Source organism: Micromys minutus, assembly GCF_963924665.1.
Source record: "Micromys minutus genome assembly, chromosome: 27".
Classification (NCBI taxonomy): domain Eukaryota; kingdom Metazoa; phylum Chordata; class Mammalia; order Rodentia; family Muridae; genus Micromys; species Micromys minutus.
In genome coordinates this window covers 23,722,097-23,747,821 of record NC_137962.1, presented here as the reverse complement: position 1 = coordinate 23,747,821, position 25,725 = coordinate 23,722,097, and the positions used below count along the sequence as shown (strand labels likewise).

Sequence of the window (25,725 nt, the reverse complement as noted above, 5' to 3'; positions counted from 1 at the left end):
TCAGGTCCCTGAGGAAAACCACGCCTTCACACAACCTTCCAAACCTCTCAGATTTCTCAATGTGCTTTCTAACACTGCTGTTGACTTGGATGCACTACAGGTGATCGATCCATCACCACCACCAGGGATAAGCCTGGACCTCACCAAGGAGTTAGAAGCGTTATTAATCCTTTTCTTCCTCCAGATCCACCTCCTTACCCAGAAGAAAAAGGCGCTACTCAGGATTACATGTTTATTTTAGTTCAGTTAAAACAAATACATTGTTTCATTGAAACTGGTGTTGCACTCCCTGCCAACATGCCCCGGTGGCATGTTAGCCTCTAACAGGACAGCGGGGACATTTACACTATATACACACAAGAAGTTCATGTGACTTCCACTGAGATTACAACTGACATGTTACCGGAGAGCCGTGATGTAGTTACTGCATTTTGAAAACTTGGACCTCATGTAAAACTTTAGATATCTGAACTTAAGCCGATGTACAGTTTATTGCAAATACAGTTTAAACAAGTTATTCAGTTTTAGTATTATACAGTGTCAACTTCTAATATTGAATTTTCTGTACAGGTAACTTGGGGACTTATATATAATGTGAATTCACCAAAATGCAGTTAAGAAACTTAGGGGTATATATACACTTGAACCCGGACCCAATTCTGACAGTATATACAACTTATTTACAAATACATATGGACAATGTATGTACAGTTTATCATAAATATTGAAAAATAGGTTAGCTTTAATGGATTAATGCTGCTCTATAAATAACAGTACAGTTATTGAACGATCCGTGGAAGACAGCAATGCAGACGGAGGTGACGGGACAGTGGTTTTAATACTGAAGACTGCTCAAGACTGAGAACTCAGTTTAGGAACCTCAAGGAGGATATAGCCCCAAGCATCGGAATTTGGCCTGAAATTCATTGATTGTGCTCCCTCACAAAAGGTTGGGAAGTCTCTCCACACTGATTGGCTGTGAACAGGATCCTGGTTGCCATGGCACCTTCTCTCGGAGGATGCCTGTTTCTCAGCATCCCCTGGTAGATCTTGTCATTGGCTCTTTCCAGGACTTTGAGCAGAAGCGCAAAGGCGGGACTACATGCGAGGTTCTGGGTCTGTGTGACATGAAAGCAGCGTGGTGGAGTGTCTTCTCACTGCCTTTGCTTCTGTGTGGTCCCCAATGATTTCACCTTCGGGGCACAACTGACCATTGGTTGTACCCAACAGAGCACTGCCAGACGTCTTCCAGTCTGCAAGTCTTTATAGCAGACACATCTTGCCTATGAATTTAGTCACATGTATATGACTGTAACAAAAACCATGGGTGTCACATTTCTTCTGGCCCTTGCCTCAAAACTAAAAAAACGTTTAGTTCAAGAGAAAAACCTCATGAGCCAGATGACCGGTTGATGACTCCATGTGTTTCCCTCCACCATTAATGGAATTACGTATATTAGATCTTAGACATTATTCCTGATGAGTGAAGTACCACATTATTTAATAATATATTCACCATACACCGTTAACATACAGTAAATGTGCTCTTAAAGCCAAGCTTCAAAGACATGTTTTCACCTTTAACTGGAACTGAAATGGAAAGGTGAGCATGCAGTTGGACCAGAAACTCTCAGTACAGACAGCTCGTACTACGCCCCCAAGTAATCATTTGTTCGATGTAAACAAATCATTATGCATTGTACAAGAATGAGATGGCGATCCAGTGCGAGTCTGTAGAAAGCTTACTGCATGAGAAACCCAGTGACCTTTCTGGAGAGCTTGCAGCCTGCCCACCTAGCCCTCCTGTAGAGGCAGCGGGAACATAATTGAGCCACGTGCTGTCAAGTAAGTGTCGCTTCCAGCAGCTGGGCGTTTGAAAGGTCTACCCTCTATTGGAAAGTCTGGCCTCTTGCCATCAAATGCCCTTTTTCACTCTTGGAAGCAGTGTTTTAAAGGATGGGCCCAAAAGCATGACCCAGAGTTGATAATCTAACTCTGGAGACAGACGCAACTGAATAAACCCTGTTTTACCCAATTGCACTATTTGGTACCTCAAAATCAGTTTTCATTTCCTACAGAAATCTCTGCACTGTTTCCCAGCCTAATTGAAGACAAACATTTTAGCTTTAATGAACCAATTATCTGGAGGCAAAGAAAGCGATGAACGGGAGTTCACCGGATTTGGTGCAGCAATTACCAATTATCCTTCAAATGAATCTGAATGAACAAAACAAAACCATGCTAACTCATGGTGAAATTTCTCATAACATTTTCCCCGAAAATGATTTTTGGGTAAAAAAGTATTTGGCTTATAATGCCTACAAAAAAGGCAAATAATTTCATAATACTAATATTCATTCTTAAATATCAATGAAATTGTTTTTACGGAGTTTATTGACAACTGGTTCTGGATAAAGTTCAAAAAAATGCAGTTTCTTCAAAGTAAAATAGTGCTTCTGAGGTCTTTTAAAGTATTTTTTGGTACAAAAAATAAGTGTTTTTTTTTCTCAATGCTTATTTCAATACTTTGCTGTAAATTAAGAAGTGTTTCTCACATCGAATGGTTCCGTTAGGCACATTCAAGTAAAATCATAAAATATCCAAGTTAAACAATGAAATAGCCAAACATGTGGCTTTGATAAAAGTTAAAAGTTCGTCCATTCTCTGGAATGGAATAAACTGTCACTTCCCTTAACCCAAGGCTCGTGGTTTTGGTGTTAATATCCATTCCCTAACACACAGATAAGCTTCTGAAAAAAAAAAAAAAGAAAAACCAAGAAAAAGAAAAGTTCACTTATTCTGCATCCAGAAGAACCAGCGAGGAAGTGATCCGAGAGCATCAGGTGAAATCTGAGCAAGTTGAGCGTCGTCGGCTCCACGCGGCGGGCAGGTGGACCATCCAGTTCCGAGTGGGGCCTTTAATGCCCACCTGCAGAGGCATTGTGGACCCAATCCAGAACAATCAAGCACATGCTCCCGATCATCACCAGGAAGCCACTTATGAGGAAACACAGAGCCTGCAAGGGGCAGAGCGGGACTCATCAGAATACCCACCGCCTCACATTAGAACACTTACAACTCTCCTAATGACACCTGACTGAATAGAAACTGTTTCAAAGTGATCAGATTATGCATTGCTTGTAGCAAAAAAAAAAAAAAAAAAAAAAAAAAAAAGCCTGTAATTGTTGAAGCTTCCTTTCATTCCTTTCCTCTCAAGCAGAAGTTTTCCTTTTCAAGAGTTAGACTGGACCTTTGTGTGTGCAGTTTTCTTTCAGAGCACATGAAGTCACAGAATCAAGCCTAGGTGAGCCCTGGAGTCGGAGGGACCAGGGATGGGCATGTTCTCTAGTGTTAATTACTGACCGGCTTCCATGTCATTAAACTCACTGATGCAAACAGGGAAAACCTTGGTGTGCAGGTGCCCCTGGGCTCAGGTTTGCTTATTTCCAAGAAAAGCTCTCCCCAGATTCCTCCTAACCTCATTCTTCAGACCAGGATAGCTGCAGACAGGGCTTTTACTCTTAAGCATCCTTTACTTGGATTCCGGTTCCAAAGCTCATGGGCTGTGCTAAGTGTATCTCCCATTTTTAAACAATAGGCTACCAAAACTTAAGAATAAACACACACTACTGAACCCATTCAGAGCAGGCCCCCAGGGCTCTCCGTAGAGCCCTCATCCCTCCTCCAGCCTACATACTGTTGCTGTGCATGCGTGTGCCCAGAGATGGGGCACAATTACTGTCAACGCTTCCGCACTGTTCTTTGGCATCATCTGCTGCACAGCGAGTTCCCGCGTCCCCTGCCCATTCTCTTTGGTGAAGGACGTCATTACTACAGCTTTACAAGAGACTGTCTTATGGCCGTCTTACTCACCCCGATCTTTTGCACAGATCTCATAGGTTCCTTCTTCACTAACTTGATGTACAAGGCAGACGGAAGAATGAAAATCAGCATCGCGGCGGCCGACGCCCCTGGAAAGCAATGGTCGTCACGTGAGTATCATCTGAGAACTCAACGAACCTGTACTATAGGCCGTCAAATATTGCAGGCACGATCGAAAACTCACCAATGAACCCGAAGATGTCCCTAATAGTGGGGACAAAGATGACGAGCAAATTGGTGAAAGCCAAGATCGTCACAGTGATGACGCTGTGCCTGAACCAACTGAATTCTTTGGTGGGACACAGTAAGTGGGTGACAGAACTCCGGATCTGAAACAAAGCCAAGCGGCGTTTATCATTTAACAGCCAGACCTCAATTAATGCTCAGTTTGTAAGCAAGGAGATGTACCTATGACGGTGACTCCTAGGAACTGATACTCCTGCCTTCTGCCATAGGATGTGGAATCTATACGATATTCTATATTGCCCTGTGCCCAACCACTTCCACCAAATCCACCAGATTCACAGGTGTTGCAGGAGCCAGCGGTTACTTACCGGGAAAATAACCACTGGGACAGTGAGGGTGACGGCCACCAGCACAGCCAGGCGGACAACCAGGAGAAGAATGTCAGTTTTCACAATCGCAGAGTAGGTGTGTAGCAATTCCGACTCCACGTGATCTGTGGGGACACAGACCAGAGACGGCCTTCAGGGCGGTTTCCTCCGGCATCAGTGGGCAAGGCTAATTTACAGTGAAATCTGCACCGAAATTATTAGCCACTCACGAAATGACTGCGAACTAAGAGGCTCATAAGATTAATCTGGAATTATGGTTAATGCAATTAAAGTAAACATGGGAGGCAAAATTTTCTAAACACTGAGATTGAGCCACATGGCCTCCAGTGAGGTCTACAGGGCCAAGCAGCTAACTCCCACTCTGACTTAGTGTGTGCACGCATGTCAGTTACAGCTAAAGCCGGGAGCAGGGTTGAGCATGGGCCAAGAACATCACAGAAACACCACCAATAGGCTCCCATCTGTTTTGATATCTGGACCCCAGGAATCGCAGATGAAACCGGATCGGGACTTTCCGCAGTAAAACTGTACATACGATGTCAGCGTCGCCCTTTCTTACATTAGGCACTATTTACCGTAAAATGTCAGGTATCCAAAGAGGGCGGCAAGCAGGTACATCAGAAACATGGCGAAGAAAGAAATCTTGGACACATTCATCATCCTTCTCCGGCTGCGGCTGCAGACCCAGGACAGAAAGCGTCAGTGTGTGTTTAGCAAGTCCCAGACCTTTTAGTACAGGCCCAACCGGCTCAAATGAGAAGAGATGAAGTTACCTCTTCAGCTCTTCATAGATGGGAAGAACAGCAGGATGGCAGACAAAGGAAAACGTCAGGATGGGCACAGCGTACACAGTCTGAAAAAAGACACACCGCTGCGTTCACAACCCCTACCAACTCACACGGCCGTATCCGCACCCCCAGTGAGTTCCCAGCCAACCCCCCAGAGGATCTTCACACCAAAGCCGGAAATAATTTACTCTCATAATTAACTCCTATCCTCTAACCCATTTACCAAGGTATGACCTGTATCTGACACCCGGCATATGCCGAGGCCATGCCATTATTCCGCCCGACCCTAGTCTAGGGTAGAATGTGGGACTGGTTTTCCTAACAACCATCTACCACCCAGCCTCAATCTGTCTTAAGAGATATTTTTAAATCCCAAGTGAGCAGTTTCTTTTTATCCCCTTCTCAACATCTCTTTCCCGGAAACAGGAGTGCCACCGTCACCTGCGAGTTGAAGATCAAGTAGCGAGGCCTGCACGTGTCGGTTGCGGTGCTGTTGGACACCAGTGACGCCAAAGATGCCTGGGTGAAGGTGCCGTTCACCGTTTCGTTAGCCAGAAAAGCAGCCTCCACGGGGCAAGGAATCTGAAACTTCTTGCAGATCACCTGGAAACATAGATTTGCATCTGTGAGCGATACCAGAGTTGTCCGATAGGAGCTTTCAGAAAGTGTTCTCTAAGGAATAAAACACGACCTACCACAATCAGAAAAAACATCATGCAGAGCAGAGAAAGGCCGCTGGTGTACCCCAAGTATCCTGGGGGGAGAAAACATGTGCAGCTTTAATCTAACAGGGATGGTCAGAGAGCACAGGGCACTAGAGCGCCATCTATGGAACATTAACAACAGTTGGGGCTTTAAAAGGGTCGTGCCCCAACCCCCCCCCCGTGCTGAGTCAGCAGTTTCTGGGAACTGCTAGTGGCTAGAGGTTCACATGGAGGCAAGGTTCACACTTGTGAGAACGAGGTTCACACTCGTTTGCTCACCTAGGTTTCTCAGCAGCGACAACGGAAGAATGAGCACAAAGGACACCAGAAGGACCAGATAGTCACCGTTCAGATACCACAACCTGACAAGAGAGGAGAGTCACAAATGAACGGATGGCACACCATACTCAGCTGCCAACCAAGCGCATGCGAAAACGACAGTTTTGGGGAGAGAGAGAAAACAAAAGGCATTTCTTATTTGTGACAGGACCGATTTGTGACCGTTTGCTCCCCGAGCTACTCTCTGATCTGGGAAGGCTGCCAGCTGATCCCTAACACAGAACACTTCTTACAGCTTGGTCCTAGCGTAGGGGACAAAGCGGCTCTGTGCAGCCCTGAGCTTATCTGGCAGGCCTGAGAAACACCGGACACCAGGCACTGCAGCCCTAGCTTGTAATGGCCAACTCCGAGGAGGAACCGCAGCAGGATTCACCGGACGCTTGTTAGCCAGACTGCTCCTTAGGAACTTCGATAAGAAGATATGTTCAGACTTAAGACTTAAAATGTGCTCCCCTAAATGAGAGTGAACCGAACCGCCACTCAACCGGAACTTATCTCAGATTACCACAGAAACACCTGGACCCACCTTGACTCCCCCCAAAACGTCATTTCTGAACCTAAATGGTCCCTAAGTCCTAACACTGTTTAAAACGTTTTTTCCTGAGTAACCAAGGCTGCTTATTCTCGCCATAGGAGGTGGCGACAGGCACTCGCACTTTTTGTCCCAGAGACAGAGGCAGGTGGATTCTCCCTTTGAGGTCCAGGCCAGTCAGGACTAAGCAGTGAGAAGTGTCAAAATAAAGCCAATCCCTTTTTAAAAAGCATTGCTTAAGTTCTTCTAATTCCCTGTGATTTCCACTCCACTCCTGGCAGTGAGGACCCACAGAAAAGTCACCCTGAAAGATTGTGGAGTCTTCAAATCTAATGGCAGGGTGTTGAGCCACACGGTTTTGAGGGAGCAACGTGTGCAACTTGGGAAGCCATGAGCCCAGGCCGTTTACATCGGACCCCATTCCCTCCCCCGGGATGGATAACTGCACAAGAGTTAACTTTTTTTTTTTTAACAGTAAGTATAGCTGTACATTTTCTGGTTTTCCTCATTAGCTATTTTAAACATGACTAAAGCATCTTAACCAGCTTCTATATTCAGCAGCCGAGTGACAAATGTCAATATTAACCAGAGATGAGTTCAGGCATTAGAGCAGTTTCAGGGCCGTCCAGGCTGAGAGCAGGTTGCTGCAAATGTCCTCCGTTTGTGGGACACTCCCTGGTCAGAAGCATTCCCACGGGAACGGCCCTGGGAAACTCATCGGTAACTGTTAGCGACGTCTATGGAGAACCTTACTCAGCACCTACCCATTTGTATTTGTATCTTCAATGTTCATTAATGCCTTGATCACCAAAGGTAACTCATATTTCACTATGAAGAGGTAGCTTGACATGGCTGGAGGAAAACAAAATTAAACCATTACAAGTGCAAAATGGGGCCTGTGACACCACAGTCACGGGTCACTGTCACTGTCACCGCCTTGTTCTACCCGGAGTGCCCTCGTAAGACTTACCCCCAATGTTCTGCATTGTGATCGACCCGGAGGCTGCTAGCTTCCCAGCCAGGCCATATGCCTTCTGTCCCAACTGCTCATATAACAAAGATCCTGTATGGAGGAACGGAGGGATGAAGCACCCCGAAATCCCTACTCCCCCAAATTAAGATACACACTAAATTACTTGGGGAAGGAGGAAGGGGAGGGAAAAAAAAGCTACCGTACCTCCTTCATTGGCAGTCTTGAGGAGGAGATGGACGGAGTAGAGAGAAAAGATGGACACGAAGGTCAGGAGAATTCTGAGAGAAGGGAAAGATTATGAATAAGCAGGGCTTTGCACTCACAAGCACTTCCTGTCTCGCACGACTGCGGTGCGGCTCCCTCTTCTAAGTGACTGACACTAACTAACTGGTAGGTCATCAGGGGAGCCTCAGAGTTCTAGAAGCAATGTCCACACTGCCAAATGCAGGAGACTCTGCAAAGCCCCATGTCCCAAAGGGGTAGAAACTTGTATTCCGGCACCGTAACTATCCATCTGCCTGCCATTTAAAACTTGCCATTAAACCTAGTCCACGGGGGTCAGGAAAGGCTGAGAGCCCACAAACTAGACAGAGAGGAAGACGGGAGTGGGTGGCAGGAACACTCGTTCAGTAGGACACTATTTAAAAATGTAACGAACGGAGAAGGGACAAGGGACAGCTATGAAGACAAGCCACTGTATCCTGTAGTGCAGAATTTTCCGCACTAGAACCAGTGAGTTATCAGCTCCACCCTCGAACTAGCAGAGAAAACTAAGGAGGAATAAGGAAGGACTAAAAGACCTAACACTACTCCAGGGCTCAGGTTCCCTGTCAAGTCCCACTTTCCTCCTCAAAGGCAGGCAGGGCAACGGTTAAAAACAAAGGAGGGAAAAAAAAAAGGCAAACGTGCAAATGAGATAGCCTTGTAAATTTTGACCTTGTACAGGCAAGCTGTACGGTACATGAGGTGAAAATAAAAACCCAAAACCAAAACCACCATCAGCACATAGAGCATAAGATGTGACTTCCTAAGGTCAGCAGCCTTAGGACACCTGGTTCTGGAGTGATACTGTTAACCTGACCTCTTTAAAAAAAACAAAACCAAAAACAAACCAACCAATTAGAGCAAATTAGGTACTGTGTCTTACAGAGATGCCCATGCCCTTGGAGGTCACTTTCAACCTGAAGATTTAACTCTCTTTGGTTGGCTAGCCATTTCAGCATGTGGCTTCTGGCTTGAACCTTCATGTGCAATGTAAGTTTAGATGAATAATCGAGCACACAGTAAGCTAGTAAAATCAAAATCCCAAAGCTCAAGGGTAACACCGGTAAAAAAGTTTTACTTTCAGTGACAAAACAGTTACCAATGACCACGTTGGTAGAAGTTTAAAAACTGTTACCAGTTTTCAATGGAAAGAGCCTGGAAAGTTTCAAATATTTAACTTTGATTCCAGCCATTCAAATTCCCAACAAAACCTGGAGTTTCAGGATGTTCTGCACCTAAAGTTCCCGAGGCCTTGTTTTGGCAGGAAAACCCCCACTCTTCATCTTAATGCTCCCAGTACCCAAGCCCAGACATCTCTGGGGGTGGGGGTGGGGTGTCCCAAACAGAGCTTTTCTTATGAACATTTTATTTTAGCATGCTGGAGAAAGTAACCTGAGTTACCCATCAGCTAACCAAAACGTTTTAACTGTCACAAAAAAAAAAAAAGGAAAAGGACAGTTCCAGAGTGTGTCTTTCTCTTTTGTATGTAGGTTATGGAAGTCAGAGGGGCCCCCGCAGAAACTGTCAGCCATGGGTTGGCAGTTTGGACACAGGAAAACTACACTCAAACTTACGAACTTGCTTATAGCATTTTTTTCTTGCTGCTGCTCTGATAACACTGGGAATCAAATCCAGAAATCAAGCCAGGCAAGCACTTTACTGCTGACCAGTAAGTAGTCTACTACCCTTTGGTCATACTACCACAGGTAAGTGACCCCAAAATGGGTAACCTCTAAGCACGACTTCTGGAAAGCAGAGGATTAGTCAATTAACTTTAAAAAAAATTTAGCAGGCTCTTATTCATACAGATACTAACTAACCCCATGTATCTGGAAAGACATTATTTTTAGAAAGTGAGTTTGCTTTTCAGCATCCAGAAAATTATGACTCAACTTGTTCTAAGACAAATTATGTTCTGGGCCAGGTAAATACCACACCTTATCCACCTCGAACTTTCTCTTCCTTATGTGTGTAAAGAGGGTCACAGGGTTTAGGTCGAGACAGTCAACTTATGAAACCTGTCTGGAGCCACTCCACTTCCGCTTTTGTCGGAAGTTCATTACTCTAGGTTCATGATACCTCGTTTACAATTAACAGTACCTTCCGGAAAGACTGGCCTTTCACCAGTTTTAAGTGCCACCCTACGCTCTGCCTAACTTGCTTTCACGAGGACGTACGGTATACAGGTAACAGAGATTCGGATTCCTCACCCTTCGGAACTTCTAACATTATTCTTAACAACTACTTTGAACTGCAAGCTGCTTTTTTTTTTTTTTCTGGAGCCAAGAATACGTTTATCATGGTAACCGCCCTGCACGGCAGGCTCACTACTTACACATACTTACATAAAAAGAGCAATTCCAGTATTAGCCATGGCATAAGAAAGCCCAAGGATTCCACTGCCCACAATCGCATTGCTCAGATTAAATACTGACATTCCAAAGGAAGTAGTACCTGGATGCTATACAGAGGGAAACGATAACCAAACATATAACAATAATTAAAAGGAGAAAAACCAGCTTTGGGCAAGTCAGATTTTGAAATCTAAAAGTAACACTATTCTTTTACTCCACAGAGCCAGGCACATAACAGTACTGTTAACTTACAACGTCTGTTTCGTACTTCTTCTTTCCCAAATTTGATTCAAGTAAAAAGTTCTGGTTTTCGGGGTCCACGTCCACATAATGGCTGCAAAGAATTAAAAAAATTCTTTTAAGAGGTACGAAAATCACGTTTTTATACTTTACATAAAGCAAAACAGCCCTTCAGTTCTGCTGAAGTTAATGCAGGAGTCCTCACATGGGTGAGGTGTTCTAGAAGGCAAATACCGTCGGTGATAGGCTACAGTAACAACCGGGTAATTTAGGAGGCTACTCCGGCTGAAGAGCTAAGGAAGACGGAGGGCCCTGGGCGGGCCTTCTGGTTCCTGGGTGTGAGCATTAGCTTGTTGTAACCGATGAGCAATCCCTCGAGCCCGAGGCAACAGTGCGAGTGTGTGTGTATTTGTGTGTGTGTGTGTGTGTGCAAGCTGTTTTTGTTTTGTTTTGTTTGCAAAGCTCAATTCTCCCCACCTTTTTAGAGCAGCTTGCTTGGTGGGGTAACAATAGTTGAAGTCACTGTTGGAGCTGTAACTGCTGCTGTCCTCATCCGGGGAGATGTTGAACCTTCCCATCTCGGTCTTCTTCATGCTGCTCGGCTGGAACGGTGTGCGGCGCGCGGCGCGGGCTTCCTTTTGTCCTTGGCGGCGCGCTGGCCCTCGAGGCTCGCCTGCGAAGGTAGAAGGCGGCGCGTCAGGACTGCGGCGCCCGCCCGCCCCCGACCACGTGACGCTGCCAGGCGGCGCAGCGCGGCTGATTCATCCCCCGCCAGGCGAGTGGAAAAGTACCAGGCGAGCGAGGGGCGGGGGCGCGGCGAGGGGCGGAAAAGTACCGACGGCGGGGCCGCGGAGAACAAAGATGCGCCCCTCCAGCCGCCCCGCCGCTGAGCCCCGGTCCCCTCCCTGCCCCAGCCGGGGCTTGTTTACAGGGAACACGCCGAGCCCTCCCGCAACCGCCGCTGCCCCGGGGACCCGGCCCCTCCTTTATCCCGGGAGGAACTGATGCAATACCGAGGGGCGATTGTCAAGCCCTCGCGGCTCGCCTTTCCCCACGCCCGGACTTCACACGGTCGTTTTCCGGCAAACCCGAGTCACAAGACCCGGCTCCCAGCGGCCGAGCGTCCCGCGCGCGGCTCCCCCTCCCCCTAACGGGAAGGCTGCGGCCCGGTGCCCGCAAGCCCCCGCTCCCGCCGCTGCCCCTCCCCCGCCTCACCTCGGCGCTCTCCCTGCGAACTGGCCCACCTCGCGGCAGCGTCTCCCGCGGGCTGTCTGGGTCACACCAGAATTGTAAAAGGAAACGAAAATAGCAGTGACGGAGGAGTCCCTTTCTTGTTCTATTTTGTTTCAAATAAATAAAAATTACAAAAAAAAAAATTATCCCCGCAATCCGAAAGGGAGAAGAGGTGAATAAATTTTTTTTTCTTAAGATGTAATTATTAAAGTAAAAAGAAAAAAAGAGCGGGGAATGGCGGTCACGATGCTCCGGCGGAGACGGAGGGGTGGCGGCGGTGCGGGCGACGGCGTGGCGCGGTGTGGAGCTGCCTCCGGAGCGCGAGTTATAGCGGCCGGCGGGGCGCCGCGTCAGTGGGCGGGGCGCGGGCGGTCGCCTTTGTGTGTACCAACAGCACCTGGGCTCCGCCTCCCGCCCGGCTGCCCCGCACCCCGAGTCGGGGGGCCAGCCGCACCCCGCCTCCCCGCTGCCGGGACACCGCAGCCCCGTGGGTGGCCGCCACCCGCGGCTGCCGTGAGGAGCCGGCTCCCTTAGATTTTCCTCCGAGCCCGAGTCTCCAAAACGCTGCGTTTCGGGGACGCATTCTGCGTGTGTGCAGTACCCTACCCCCCCCACGCCCCCCAAATCATTCCCAGCCCGTGACTTAAGATTTACGTTAAGAGTTTTTTTTTTTTTTTGTTTGTTTTGTTTTGTTTTTCTCCCGCGGAACTCGAGCCAGCGCTGCCACGCTACCCGGAGGAATGGATCGTGTTCTCGATCTTTCCGACTAGATGTGCTTTCACTCTCTAGCACTAGCCTGGTGAATGAGGGGCGGCTCGCAGCCCCGTTCCGGGATAGACTTTGGGGTTGCACGTGCCACAGCGTACTAGGGAGGGTTGCGTTTGACCAGCCAGCCCTTTAAAAGGAGTCGGGGGCCCGGGTCCCCCCAGTCCTTCCGAGGCCCCCTGAGAGCACCCTCTAGGCGGACACTTTCCCTCCTGCCACCACCCCACCCCGGGTGCTAGCGTCTCCCCGGGCTTCCTGCGAGCGCGCCCTCGTTGGAATGTAGGCCTGGAGCTTTCTCTGCTGCCCGGATCCCGGTGGGACTGTGGTCTTGCAGAGTGGGGCGGCTCGGGGAGCCCCTGGACTAGAATATTCGGTGCCTCCGGAAAGGCGACGGCCCTTCCCTTTCGGTTAAACAAAGACCCCCGAGGAGAGAGAAATGCTGCTTGAAGGGGGGACCCAGCGCTCTCTTCCTTTGGGGGACGTGGGAGAGATTGGGCTGGGCAGAGAGGAAAAGGGCTGGGTGTGATCACAGTTTTTGCCTTCAATGTTTTCCTGAGGAAATCTGTAACGCTGCCTATTTCCGTGGCACGTAAGACTTGGGGTGCCTTCAGCCAGTGCCAGTGTTCGTGATTGGCAGGGCAGGACCCCATTTCCTCGTTACACACTGTTCCTCATTCTAAACCTCTGGTCCAGCCAGCCACACTTAAACAATATCCTTACATTAATGCTGCAAGTCCCCTCACCCCCTCAAGTGCCACTGTCACTCTAGACCTAAGAGCCAGGAACGCCTTTTTCTCGGCCTGCCTTGATTAATTCCCTCCTTAGACTGCAGTTCTGCAGCTCTGTTTTCTAAACCTCGTGGTGTTCGGACTTTATAAACCTGTACTGTCTTGTACAGTACTTGACATGTCTTGAACATGCTGTCGACATTCTCCCCATGGAGTCCGAACTCTCCTCAGACGGGAGATTAGGAGTTTAACATATAATCGGAGCTAAAAAAAAAATCTTGATTTACCTTTCCAATTGCACACCCTAGTTTTTCCGCCTGATCAGCTCCTATCAGGAATAGTTTGGTGGTGGACTCGAGGAATCTTGGGAAATTCCTTTCTATCAGGTTTCAACTGATAAAAATCAAAAGGTCTTAAACCACTTTTTCATTCTAGGTAAATCTCTGGCCTAGTCGGAGGTATTGACGAAGTTCTGTTGGTTGTTGATTATGGCTGCAATTTGCAATACAACAAGATCTATTGTCCCTTGGACTTGGTTGGTGGTTTGCACTGCAGGATAGTTGTGGGGTAGGGGGAGCAAGGGAGGGAGGGAGAAAGAGATTGATTGATTGATTGAGATTTGGAGGCTTGTAATCTTTATTTAAATTTCTGGATGGTAAGAAACTGAGTAGTACATGACCAAAACAAAGCAAAAAAAAGTAATTTTTTTATCACCATTTTCATTCTTCCCAACAGAGAATCAAAAATACATTACCGGGCCGTGCCTCAGCGGTTTAGAGCACTCACTGCTCATCCAGAGGACTCGGGTTCAGTTCCCAGCAGCCACAAGGCAGCTGACTGCCATGACAGTCAGCCCTAACCTGGTCTCACTGGGCCCTGGAAGACTCAACTCTATCCCAGAAACATCTACTTTAATTATTAGTGGCTCTTCTTTCTAAAGTGGCCTGGTTTGTGTAACAATTTATACATTGGAACTCTTAACACTACCTTATTCAACTCCAGCTCCAGGGGATCTAAAGCCCTCCTCTGGCTTCTGTGGCGCTCGCCACAGGGCACGCAGACCTACATGTAGGCAAAACACCAATACACCTAAAAATAAATCCTTTTTAAAAAATTCTAACACAAGTGTTTTCCCACTGAGACCTCAACTGGGTTATTGCTGTTTTCCTTTGTCTAGAAGGCAGGAGACACATCTGTATCACCAGCTGATGCTCTGTATTTTTCAAACTGCAAAGGGGACGAAGTTGAGACTGATGAATTCAGTGGGTGCCTAACAGCTTACCCATTCCTCTTTAATAAGTAGGATAAAATGGGGAGAAATCGGCATTCACCTGCAGCAATGCTAAGTATTTTGTTGTGAAACTTGTGTTTCGACTTAATAGGATGTAGTTTGGGTTTGTGATGTAAAATGTACTTGCAGGGTATTTTTGAACCAGAATTTCAAAAACACTTTTGGGCTGGACTGGAACTCAGGATCCACTTTCCTTATCCCTGCCCCCTTCCCTTGACCCCTGGAGGTGGGATTGTGGCATCTACCACCACACCCGTTATTGTGATGTAAAATGTATTTCTAGCTGGGGTCCTAGAAGTCTGAAAAACAATCTGGTAGCCAATCCCCCGGGAGAGGAAGGCTCTGAATTTTTCTTGAGTGCTTTGTCAGCCTTGGTGACAGAAAGTTTTGTCTGGTAAGTTTTTTGTTTTGCTTGTTGTTTTGCTCTTTTGTTTTTGGTTTAGTGCCCCCAACCCCACCCCCAGCAGAGGTTTCCGGTTGTTTAGCCCTGTTGCCGGGGAACTCACTCTGAAGACCAGGCAGAATTTAAACTCGGAGATCCGCCTGCCTCAGCTTCCCCAGCTGGAATTAAAAGCGTGTACCACCACCACCCTGCACGGTTGTTGGAAGTGTTGTTAGGGAGAGTGGATAGCTACCTTTTCTAGAATTATTTGGCCACTATTGCCTTATAAAATAGTTTTATTTTACTACGAGAGTCACATTACTAGACTATACTTAGCTATAGGTGGGCATCTGTAACCCTGGTTTGGCCTGGTCTGTAATTTACCCTGCTAGTGAATGAGCCAGTGACTCTTATTTTCTGGTCTATCTTTTGGAAATCCTCTAGACTGGGCTCAGCAATGTGGCTCGCTTTAGCAAAAATAGCAGCACATCACTTCTTGTTTGAAAAAAAAATTTTAAATACTCATCCTCCCTCTCTTTTTCTGTCTCTTTCTGTCTCTCTGTGGAGCTAGGGTTAGAGCCGATTGTGGTCGGGTGACAAAGATGCCAAGAAACTCTAGTGTTCTGAAGGAACGGTGCATGATCGTCACTGCTGAGCCTCACTTCTGACTGGGTTACAGAAGGACGCTGATTTTCATGGAAGCTGGAGAGATGGCTCAGGGCTTAAGTCCACTTATTCATTCAGAGGACCTAGTTTTGATTCTCAGCCCCTCACGGTGACTCACAACCATCCACAACCACATCTGATGCCTTCTTCCAACATTCATGGGTACCAGGCATGTGCACACATGTACCTGAACATGCCCTCACGTCACACATATGCACACAGAAAACACCCATAAAAGAATCTTTCTTAAAAAGTCTTTGCATCTTTTTTGTTCCTTGCCATACCAATCTGTCTCTCACTTAACCTGACATCTCTTGGATTGCCCTATGGGAAGATCCATGTGGCAAAAGCTGACATTACTGGCAAACCAGGAAATTCCAGAAGCCTGCCTGAAGTCAAGAATAAGCTTGTGGACTGTTCCTGATCGGTTGATTCCTGAGGTGATTTTGTCTTCAGCCCTGGTAAGCCCAGCTGGGATTCTTGACTCAGAGAAACAGGGGATAACTGCTCATTGTTTTACACTATGTCCTGGCATCGTTTACTAATTACCAATAGATAATCAATATCCTCCTTTCATACTCTGCTTTTGACAACATGCTCTGCTTACTGTTTCCAATTACAAATCATTTTCCATTTAAATCACTCCTACCACTGGAAAGTTCTGCAGTGGCATTTTTTTGCAACTTTCTAACGTACCTACGACTTTTGTCTTTAAGTTAAATGCCACAACCCTCGTTAGCTAGCCCTTCTGTATTTGATGAAGTCTACAGCCATACCACCCGGAACGTGCCTAATCTCGTCTGTGTTTGATGATCTCATTTGAGAGTGATCTTATTCTACAAAGATGTTTTGGACACGCCTTTTAGTGATGTCTGTATGCTGCTCTTTTTTTCTTTTTTGGTCTGGTACTAGTGGGCGAAGCTCTAACAGTTTCAGGGTAGCCTCTGTGTAATCATATCTAGCCGAGCCACTTATGAAGAAGTTCTTTTTAAATATGTGGATAAATGAAATGTCCTTTTCCTTTCTTTTTTGTTTAAGATTTCTTTACTATACATAAGAGCACTGTAGCTGTACTTCAGACACACCAGAAGAGAAATCAGATCTCATTACAGATGGTTGTGAGCCACCATGTGGTTGCTGGGAATTGAACTCAGGACCTCTGAAAGAGCAGTCAGTGCTCTGAACCACTGAGCCATCTCTCCAGCCCTTCTTTTCCTTTCTTAGCACCCATCACCAGCTCCAAATATGTTAAAGTCCTGTCTTTTGTTTATTTGATTGTTTGCCTGGTGCCTTCACTGGAAAGTAATCAGGTAAAAGTTGGGGCTTAATCTAGTTCGGTAACCCTATCTCTCTCCTGATTTAATCAATGCAGGTACAAAGAGTTTTGACTTTTTCTGGAACAAAGAGTTTTGAGTTTATTCAGGTTTCTCCAAAAAAAAAAAAAAAAATTGGCTAACATGGCTGAAGGGCATCTGTCATAGACCCCTTACAAACCACAGCTGAGCTCCTGGTTTCCCTATCAAAGCTGCTCCAGTCTAATCTAGTGGTTGACAGAGGGGCTCAGCCCTGAAGCAGGTGTTCACCTGGGACTGTCATTGTAAGTCTGCTGCTCTCAACCCATGAGTTGGGAGAGCTCTGCCTCTGAAAGGACATAGACCCTTGCCACTTAACAGCTGCTTTTGGCTCTGGCCTGCATGCCCATTGTCCTCTTCATGCTCACAGCCCATTTCCTACCTAGGAGTCAGAAAACTCTTCTCTGGACATAAGTCAGTTTTCTTGCTTAAAGAGATAAACCATTTAGTTCCCTTACTTAAAGCCCTCTAGCATCCCTTAACTACAATCAGATAAAACTGTGTTTCTTTCTTAATGTTATGTACCTGGCTCTTCCCTTGTAAAACGTAACATTTCGACTCTATTAGTCCTTTTCCGTTTCATGTTCTTGATAACATGGCCTCAACAATATTTTTTAAAGCACTGTGGCCAGTGTGCGGCTGCTGTCTGGTTAGGGCTGGATGCTGCTTGGGTTTGTTGTTCATTTGCGGATAATCCTTTCACTCTGAACATCTTCCGTCCTGGATCCCTCTCTGCAACGCTGACCCCGTACTGAAAAGAATGCTGTTCGGTTTGTCTTTGAGTACACACTGCCTGGCATCCTACAGGAAACATGGGATGTTCCCCACTCTCATCCTCACACAAGCCCTGGCAGACTGCTTCTTGTAAAGGTGCTGTGGCCGACCATCTCAGATCTCAGACCCACTGTTCTGCAAGACACACTATGGGGATAATTGCTAAGACTTGCTTCCTAATGGCTTTGTTTCTTGTAATTAAACGACAGTCTGACCCCCTTGTCCCAAGACAGTGCTACTCAAAGTTTAGACTTAAACACTACCATTTTAGAAAGACAATAAAATTACTTCCCTCCTTTCCCTCTTCCTACAAACCACACCCTTTCCTTTATTCCCATGAGCTCCACGTTTTCCTGTTCTATTTTTCAGTTGCCCAATAAAATCATATATTTTACAAAAAAAAAATGTTTTGAGCTAACTTTACATCGTGAAAAGACTCAGTAAGCTAACATCCGCATTGCCTCACCTACTTCTCTTTTTTTGGGAGGGGGTGGGGAGTAAGAGTGCTTAAAATCACTCTTTGAATATTCAAAAGAAAACAATTAGGTATAGTCACCATTGTATACAATATGTCTTGTGAGCTTAATTTAACTGAAATTTTGTGTTTAGTGTGTGTTTGTGTGTATGTGTGTGTGTGTATGTGTGTGTATGTGTGTGTGTATGTGTGTGTATGTGTGTGTGTATGTGTGTGTATGTGTATGTGTGTGTATGTGTGTGTGTATGTGTGTGTGTATGTGTGTGTATGTGTGTGTATGTGTGTGTGTATGTGTGTGTATGTGTGTGTGTATGTGTGTGTGTGTATGTGTGTGTGTGTGTGATGGTGGTGGTATGCATATCCATGTGTGCACCTGTAAAGCTAGAAGTCATTGTGATGTATCTTCCTGTACTGCTTTCCACTTGATCTTTTGTGATAAGGTCTCTCATTGAATCTGGTGCTCACCGATTGGCTATTGGCCAAGCCACTGGGATTCCCTGTCCCTGCCTCCTAAGAAATCCCGTGATCATCAGCTTTAAAAAAATGTGGGTTCTGCGGCTGTGGACCCAGCTTCTCATGCTGGTTCGGCAAGCACTTTAACTACCTTGCTGTTTCCAAATTTAATGAACTAACTCCAGCCCCACAGTTCTATTCCTGAGTTCTATGACTTCAGCTAATTCAGATTTCACGTGAGGTTGAGTCTTATCCATATTGTCATAGTCTATGTTTTCTCAATATTAATCTTTTCTGGGCCCACCATAAAATTCCTTAATGGACGGGTGGTTGTGGTGCATGCTTTTAATTCCAGCACCCAGGAGGCAGAGGCAGGTGGATCTCTGTGAGCTCAAGGCCTGGTCTATGGAGATGAAGGACAGTCAGGGCTGTTACACAGAAAAACCCTGTCTAGAAAAAAACTAAATAATAATAATAATTTCTTTATGACCCCGCCCTGTCACTTTGTATATTCTATTGGGATCATGTATAGAAGGCACTCAGTCATAGAATTTAAAATCTGCAAAATGGCTCCTAAGCCCAGAGTAACATAATGGAACACTTGCTTATCAATTAGGGATATTTCTGAAGTTGGAAGATAGTCCATTAGATATTAATTGCTATGTAACAAACTATCCTAGCTTATTGTCTGAAAACAATCTGTATTGTTTCTTGAGGTTACTGCCAACCAGGAATTGAAGAGTTCAGTTGGGTGCTCTGCTTAGGGTTCAATATAAAGCTGCAGGCTCTAGCAGGTCTGTAGTTGCCGCTTTCTTGATCAAAGTGGAAACGTCTCTTCAGCACCCTTCGCTCGTCTGGGGCAATTCAGCATCCCCAGTTGCTTCCTCTCTAAGGCTCCTCCAGAAGCTGTCTCCATGACATGGCTGCTGGCTTGTCCTGGCGCACAGGACTGAGAAGAGACCGCGGCAGACACCATCTTTATGAACTGACCTTGATACTTTCCTCTCTTCTGCCATACTATATTACCCACAAAGACAAGTCCTGATTCCACTGGGCTATACTCTGGATGCTGGCCAGCCAGAATAGCCAATCGGTGAGCACCGGGCTCACACAGGGGTTGTCAACCACCAGACGAAATGGAAACAAACATACTATGCCATGAAAAGTGGCTTAGATGAGACTATAGCACATAGTGGGTCTGCAGACAGAGAAGTTCTGAGGTTAACTTTTAGCTACAATTCTCTAAGACTGCTAGTAGTAGCTTTTTTGTTTATTTTTCATTCTGATCTCTTTAATATCCTGGGGGGTGTCCTCCAAGAGGATCTCAGGTTGAGGACCATAGAGTGCAGACATCCACTGGGTGGGTCGGGGGACGACAGATATTAATTCTTTGTGTCAGTTTCATTAAGAAAGATAACATTTCTTGGAAACACTGCTGTGACAGTTAAAACTCCATTGACCAGCGTCAAGGAGCTTTATCATGTCGAAAAAGTACATTATGCAGTGTATTTATAAGCAGTGTTGTGTTCGAGGTTATGTTTCCTTCCACAAGAATAAAATTCTGGTGTCCCTTAGACACTTAGCCCTAGAAGACCTTTCTCAGAAACATTCAGATTTACAGATATTTTAGCATAAATGTTTAATACTATTGAGACTGTAAAACTTTCCAGGGTCCCCGAATCAACACTCTTTGTCTCTTCCCTAAAAATGAGGGATGGCTGATTCAGGCGCTTTTTGTAATGCTTATGGACGGCAGTTCTGTGGTCCCACTGTGGTCCATTTTGCTAGGAACAGGAAAGAATGACAGTAAAGAGAAAGGGTTTATGGACCTAGTTCTTCCACTGCCACCTGCTTATCAGCAGTAAAAGGGTTGAAAAGTCCACATGTCCACGGCTTGAAAGAATGCTCACTTAGGAAAAAAAGCCAATCGAGAAAACAAGGAGCATGCGCACTTTAAAAGGTGTATGTTCGTTTTGAATACTCTGCTACATCTGATTGCTTTGAAAAAAAATCTCAAGACCACTGCAAGTTTCCAAAATCTGTTTTAAAGACCGGGTTACCAGTATTCTTGTACGAAGAAAAAACAAAAAGAGGATTTTTTGATATATATTGTGCCTACTTTTGGGCCACAATGGGATACCTTCTTGACCTTCACTAAGTTTCGTGATCTTCCTTCACCCAAGGCGAAGAAATGAGGATTTATTAACATACCTGCTATTCTGGTTGGGATGGGAGGGGTACCTATGGGCTTGGCTCTGAGATTACTCACAGAAACTCCACTCTTGGCAGAAATTTTTGGCACAATGTGGTCTCATGTAGATGTCTGCATCCGGTTTCGAGTAAAACCTCTTTGAAGACAAATGGGAGCCAACACCACTTTATTCGCCTTCACATTAGGCAACACCCGAGTGACCCATTCGGAACCAACCCGTGGCTAAAACTGTTAAAGCTGTTTTTCGGAGGCAAACCAAGCACACACGACACACCCCTTTACAGCCAAAGACTGTCATGGACAACGTGGCCATTTGTCACCTCTGGGTGAGTGAGGTCAAGCTCCTCAAAGATGCCGCCTCAGGAATAAATCCCGTGAGGGATATTTCTGGATGGGGAAAAATGAATATTATTTCTTTTCCTGGGGGAAGGGGGATGACCCAGATCGAGCTTTGTCTAGGCGACCGTCGGTCCCCCCATGGAGCCTCGGCTGCCCACCACCACCGCTCCTCCCTCCGTCCAGCTCCATCCAGGTGTGGGATCCGTGTGGAGCTGAGGTGACGAGGTTGAGGCCGCGGCGCCCCGCAAGCGAAGGCTGAGGCGCCAGGGCGCCACTGCTCGCCTCTCAGGATGCCCGGCGGCCACACGAGAGGTGACCTCGCAGGCGGCCGGGGCAGCGCGAGGAGCTCGGGAAGTCGAGGCCGAGGTGTACCCAGCGGTCTCCCCGGGGAGGGCGGGGCTTACGCGGCGGGTTTTCCCCGGGGAGGGGCGGGGCTTGCGCAGAAGCGCGCGGGCGGGGGCGGGACTGCCTCCCAGGGGAGGGAGGAACCCGCGCAGAGGTAACGGGCGGGAAGGGGCGTGGCCAGCGCCGCGCAGCCTCCGTAGGTGTCCTGAAAATTTTCCACTGAGGCTGCAGGCGCCAAAGCCCTGCGAGGCGCGGACAGGCCCTGCGCAGACCGCTTCTGCGCAGACCACCTCTGCTGGTCCAACGCCCACGTGATGGCGACTCACTGGCTTCCGCCTTCCTGCGGCGCGCGTGGCGGGGAGGCTTGGAAGGGACTGGGAGCCGCGGTGGGGAGCCGGTGACTTGGGGAAACCTAGAGAGTCGTGATCCTCAGGGCTAATCCTCTGAGGAGAGCCACTCCGAGCCTGCACCCCAGCGAGCAGGGCCTCCCCAGCTCGTAGTTGTCACGTTAGGTCCCCAGACCCACGAGGCAAGTCCCCGAAGCTTTGCGGGGTGGTCCTGCATGGTTCCTAGGGAGCGTTTGAAAGTGGCATTCAGGATAATGTCTCATACCCATCAGATGCCCATTTGTCACTGGGTTTGTTAGCAACCCTTTGTCTCTTAGTGTTATAAACTCCACTTATGACTGGTTAAAGTCATTCTTGTCCAAAAAAAACAAAACAAAACAAAACAAAACAAAAACCCAAAACGTGGCATTTAGAAGAGTTGTTCTCGGGCTCCTTTGTTGAGATGTTAGGTAGACATTCCGCCCTCATCTTGGCCCTCAGGAGGAAGTGGTTTTTTGTTTTGCTTTGTTTTTACAGAAATGCTGCGACCGTTTCATCTCGTGGCATTTTAGATTCTTTCTAGTAATTGTGATTTTTTTCTTTTTTCTTTTTTTAGTCCTTTGAGTCATTGCATCAAAGTCTAGGAAGGAAAAATTTAAAAGACCGGGAAATAAACACAAAGACAACCCACACGCTTTTGGAGTTAGGAAATAAGTACCTTTCTTTACCTGCTGAATTTCCTGGGAAGAAATCTTCGAGGTGAATATGTTGTTGAGTTCAAATTTCTCCACAGCTGTGCCCAGGGGCCCTTTTCTCCCGAAGTGGAGCAAAGGTCAGAATGGCGAAAGCTGCTGAATCTTATGGATGCCCCGCCCCCCCCCCCCACATTTGGTCTACCTTCCCCAGAATTATGCATTTTATTTCTTACCTATTTGTTCTGTTCTTAAAGAATTTTATGGACTTAGAAGCATTGTAATTAACGAGTGTAGATAATACTTAGTGCTCAGGATAGATACTATTTCAAATGCCTTATTGTTTAATCTCTCTCCCCCCCCCCGTCCCCCCCCCCCCCCCGCGCCCGAAGTCAAGGTCCGATGTAATTCAGGCTACCCTTGAATTTTCTAAGTAGCCTTGGATGATATTGAACTCCCGATCCGCCCACTTTCACTTTCCAAGTTGTGCAGCACAGCTCCCGGGCTTTCACATCCCTTATAGACTTCATCAGCTCTGTGAGGCAGGGGCTGGTTTATAACTCGTTATTTACCTATTACAGTTAAGACATGGAGAAGTTCGGTAACTTGCCATGCAGCTTGTAAATTGAGTGACTGGATTTTGACTTCAGATTGTCAAAGAAATCTATGCTATGTGGCTGGCTTAGAAGAATTTCCTGGAGGGCTGTGTAATTCAGCTGTTACGAACACACTGCCCATTCCCCACAGAAGGCTCTGATTTGATTCTCAGTGCCCATGCCATGGCCCACGACTGTAACTATAACTCCAGGGAATCCATTGTGCTGTTCTAGCTGCCTCAGACGTCAGGCATGCATACAGAGAAAAGACATACATGAACAAGCCAAACGCTAATACTAAAAATAATGAAAGGGCTTTTCTATTAATGGATTTAATTGTATCAAAATATTTAAATTTACATTTAGTTGGTTTTTTAAAATTTTTTTATTAATTAGCTTTCCTGAAGTGCATTTTAGTTTAATTTGGATTAGAAAGCCACACAATTTAACAGAGAACTCATGAAGAAGTAATGTGTTCCAAAGCAGTGTTAGGCTATTCTTTCTTACGTACGGTTTATTAAAGTTTCTGACCTAGGAACTTACTTTCTCCGGAGAATTATTTGTCTTCCTGTAACTCCAGCTTCTAGCACATGGAGAACAATCCAGGAAAATGAGGAAAATGTGTTTTTGTCATTCAATAAATGTATATTGATTTATGTGTGCTCAAGAAGTGAGCACCCTTGAAGGGGTCAATGATGTAATGCCAACCAAAAGGAAATTTCCATGAGACGAGTGCACAGGAGATAGACTCATATCTACACAAATAGGCAGATACATTTGTTTCTTTCCTTTCTGGAAGCTTCTTTTTCTGACTGATCTAGGTTGGGTTAGAAGCCTCTCTTGTGTGCTGGCACCTTTGGAAGTTATTACCAGAGTGTTTTCATGACCACAGGTTTCCACGGGGCTTTACTTCTGATTAAGTACCAGGAAAGGCAGCCACTCTTCCTGCTCCGCACAATGTCCAGCGGCTCATCACAGTTGTCTCTTCCAAAGTTAGAGGATCTATGGGGCTCAGCAGTTCTTGTTGAAAGGATGAGCTAACAAAGCTCATCATCTTACTAGACTGCGATGTAGAATTCACTTTTAACAGAAATCACGAGGTAGATGCATTCGGGTTTGTAGTCCCTGCTCGCTTTGGTTCCTAATGAATGAATCCCTCCCCCTTTCCTCCTCCTTCACATTGCTGGTTATTCATCCATCCATCCATCCTCCCTCCATCCACCTCTACCCCTATAAATAGTTGATACTGGAGATGTATATTGAGTTTGTCTATTCCACATTGTCCTGTCTTGTGTTTCTCAAATGATGGTTTTGTTTTTATACAGCAGCTTTTAGAAATACTTCTGTGTAAGTGTGTGTGTGCCTGAGTAGTGTGTGTACCATGTGTGCAGTGACAGCACAGGTCAGAAGAGGGTTCCGCACGGTTGTGAGCTGCTGTCTGTGTGCTGGGAACCAAGCCCAGAGCTTTTCATTGCTGAACAATCTCTTCAGGCCTACACATGATTGTTTTTTGTTAAATAAGAAGAAAATTTCTGGAACAAATTTTTTTTACATCTAATTACCTAACTCCATTTCAAGTAATAGCTTGAGATTTAGCTATAGCCAATGTGTAATAGCCACAGCCTCGCCTCATCTTTAGACCAGCACCGCCAGATATTTCTTCTATTGCTGAAAGAGACTTGATTATAAACAAATTAAAAACGAAAATCAAAACTTAATTTCTCCACTAGCATTAGCGACATTTTAAGAGCTGAGCTGATTTAGCTATTTCTCTCACTGCATGAAATGCTTTGGGTAGAACTAATAATCTTATTAGCTTATTTATTTATTTAAATTATTTAAATTTAAACTTGTAGTGTGTGTGTGTGTTGCTTGTAATGGGGGGGGATGTGAAGAAAATAAAGTGCTCCTAAAAGCTTGAAATATTTGAGCTTTTAGTTAATACAGCTTATGGGAGTTCTCCATGTTGGTTTTGGGGAGTAAACTCTGCTCATGAAATTTGGAAACAGCCACCTGTATGTGCTGATTTACTTTTTCAATAAGGGTCCCAGGCCAGGCTGGCCTTGAACTCACTCTGCAGTGAGTGGAGATTGGCCTTGAACTCACTCTGCAGTGAGCAGAGGCTGACCTTGAACTCACTCTGCAGTGAGCAGAGGCTGACCTTGAACTCACTCTGCAGTGAGCAGAGGCTGACCTTGAACTCACTCTGCAGTGAGCAGAGGCTGACCTTGAACTCACTCTGCAGTGAGCAGAGGCTGACCTTGAATTCCTCACTACCCTGCTTTAGCTCCTGTGAGCTAGGATACGCACCACCCAGCTGGGTTAGTTAGCTTAAGTAGATTCCAATTACTCAAAAGTCTTTGTATGTTCAGCTTTAGCACCTTTTAGAATACAACATTCGTATTTTCAATGTCTGATACCGCACGAATAGCCAACATTTGCTTT

General features: G+C 46.1%; 1 protein-coding gene across 1 annotated transcript; it reads right to left on the bottom strand.

Moving 5' to 3' along the window:
• Window positions 1-218: 218 nt before the first annotated feature.
• On the bottom strand, window positions 219-12,173 carry SLC38A2 (solute carrier family 38 member 2). The gene is made up of 16 exons (XM_080939081.1): window positions 11,867-12,173; window positions 11,129-11,324; window positions 10,664-10,745; window positions 10,403-10,518; window positions 7,998-8,071; window positions 7,791-7,883; window positions 7,585-7,672; window positions 6,229-6,311; window positions 5,941-5,999; window positions 5,687-5,848; window positions 5,231-5,310; window positions 5,033-5,133; window positions 4,437-4,561; window positions 4,067-4,211; window positions 3,874-3,971; window positions 219-3,017 (listed from the first exon to the last, which is right to left on the bottom strand). The coding sequence occupies exons 2-16, from the start codon at window positions 11,242-11,244 to the stop codon at window positions 2,919-2,921; spliced, it is 1,521 nt and encodes a 506-aa protein (XP_080795207.1). The 5' UTR covers window positions 11,245-11,324; window positions 11,867-12,173; the 3' UTR covers window positions 219-2,918.
• Between the last annotated feature and the right edge of the window lie 13,552 nt (window positions 12,174-25,725).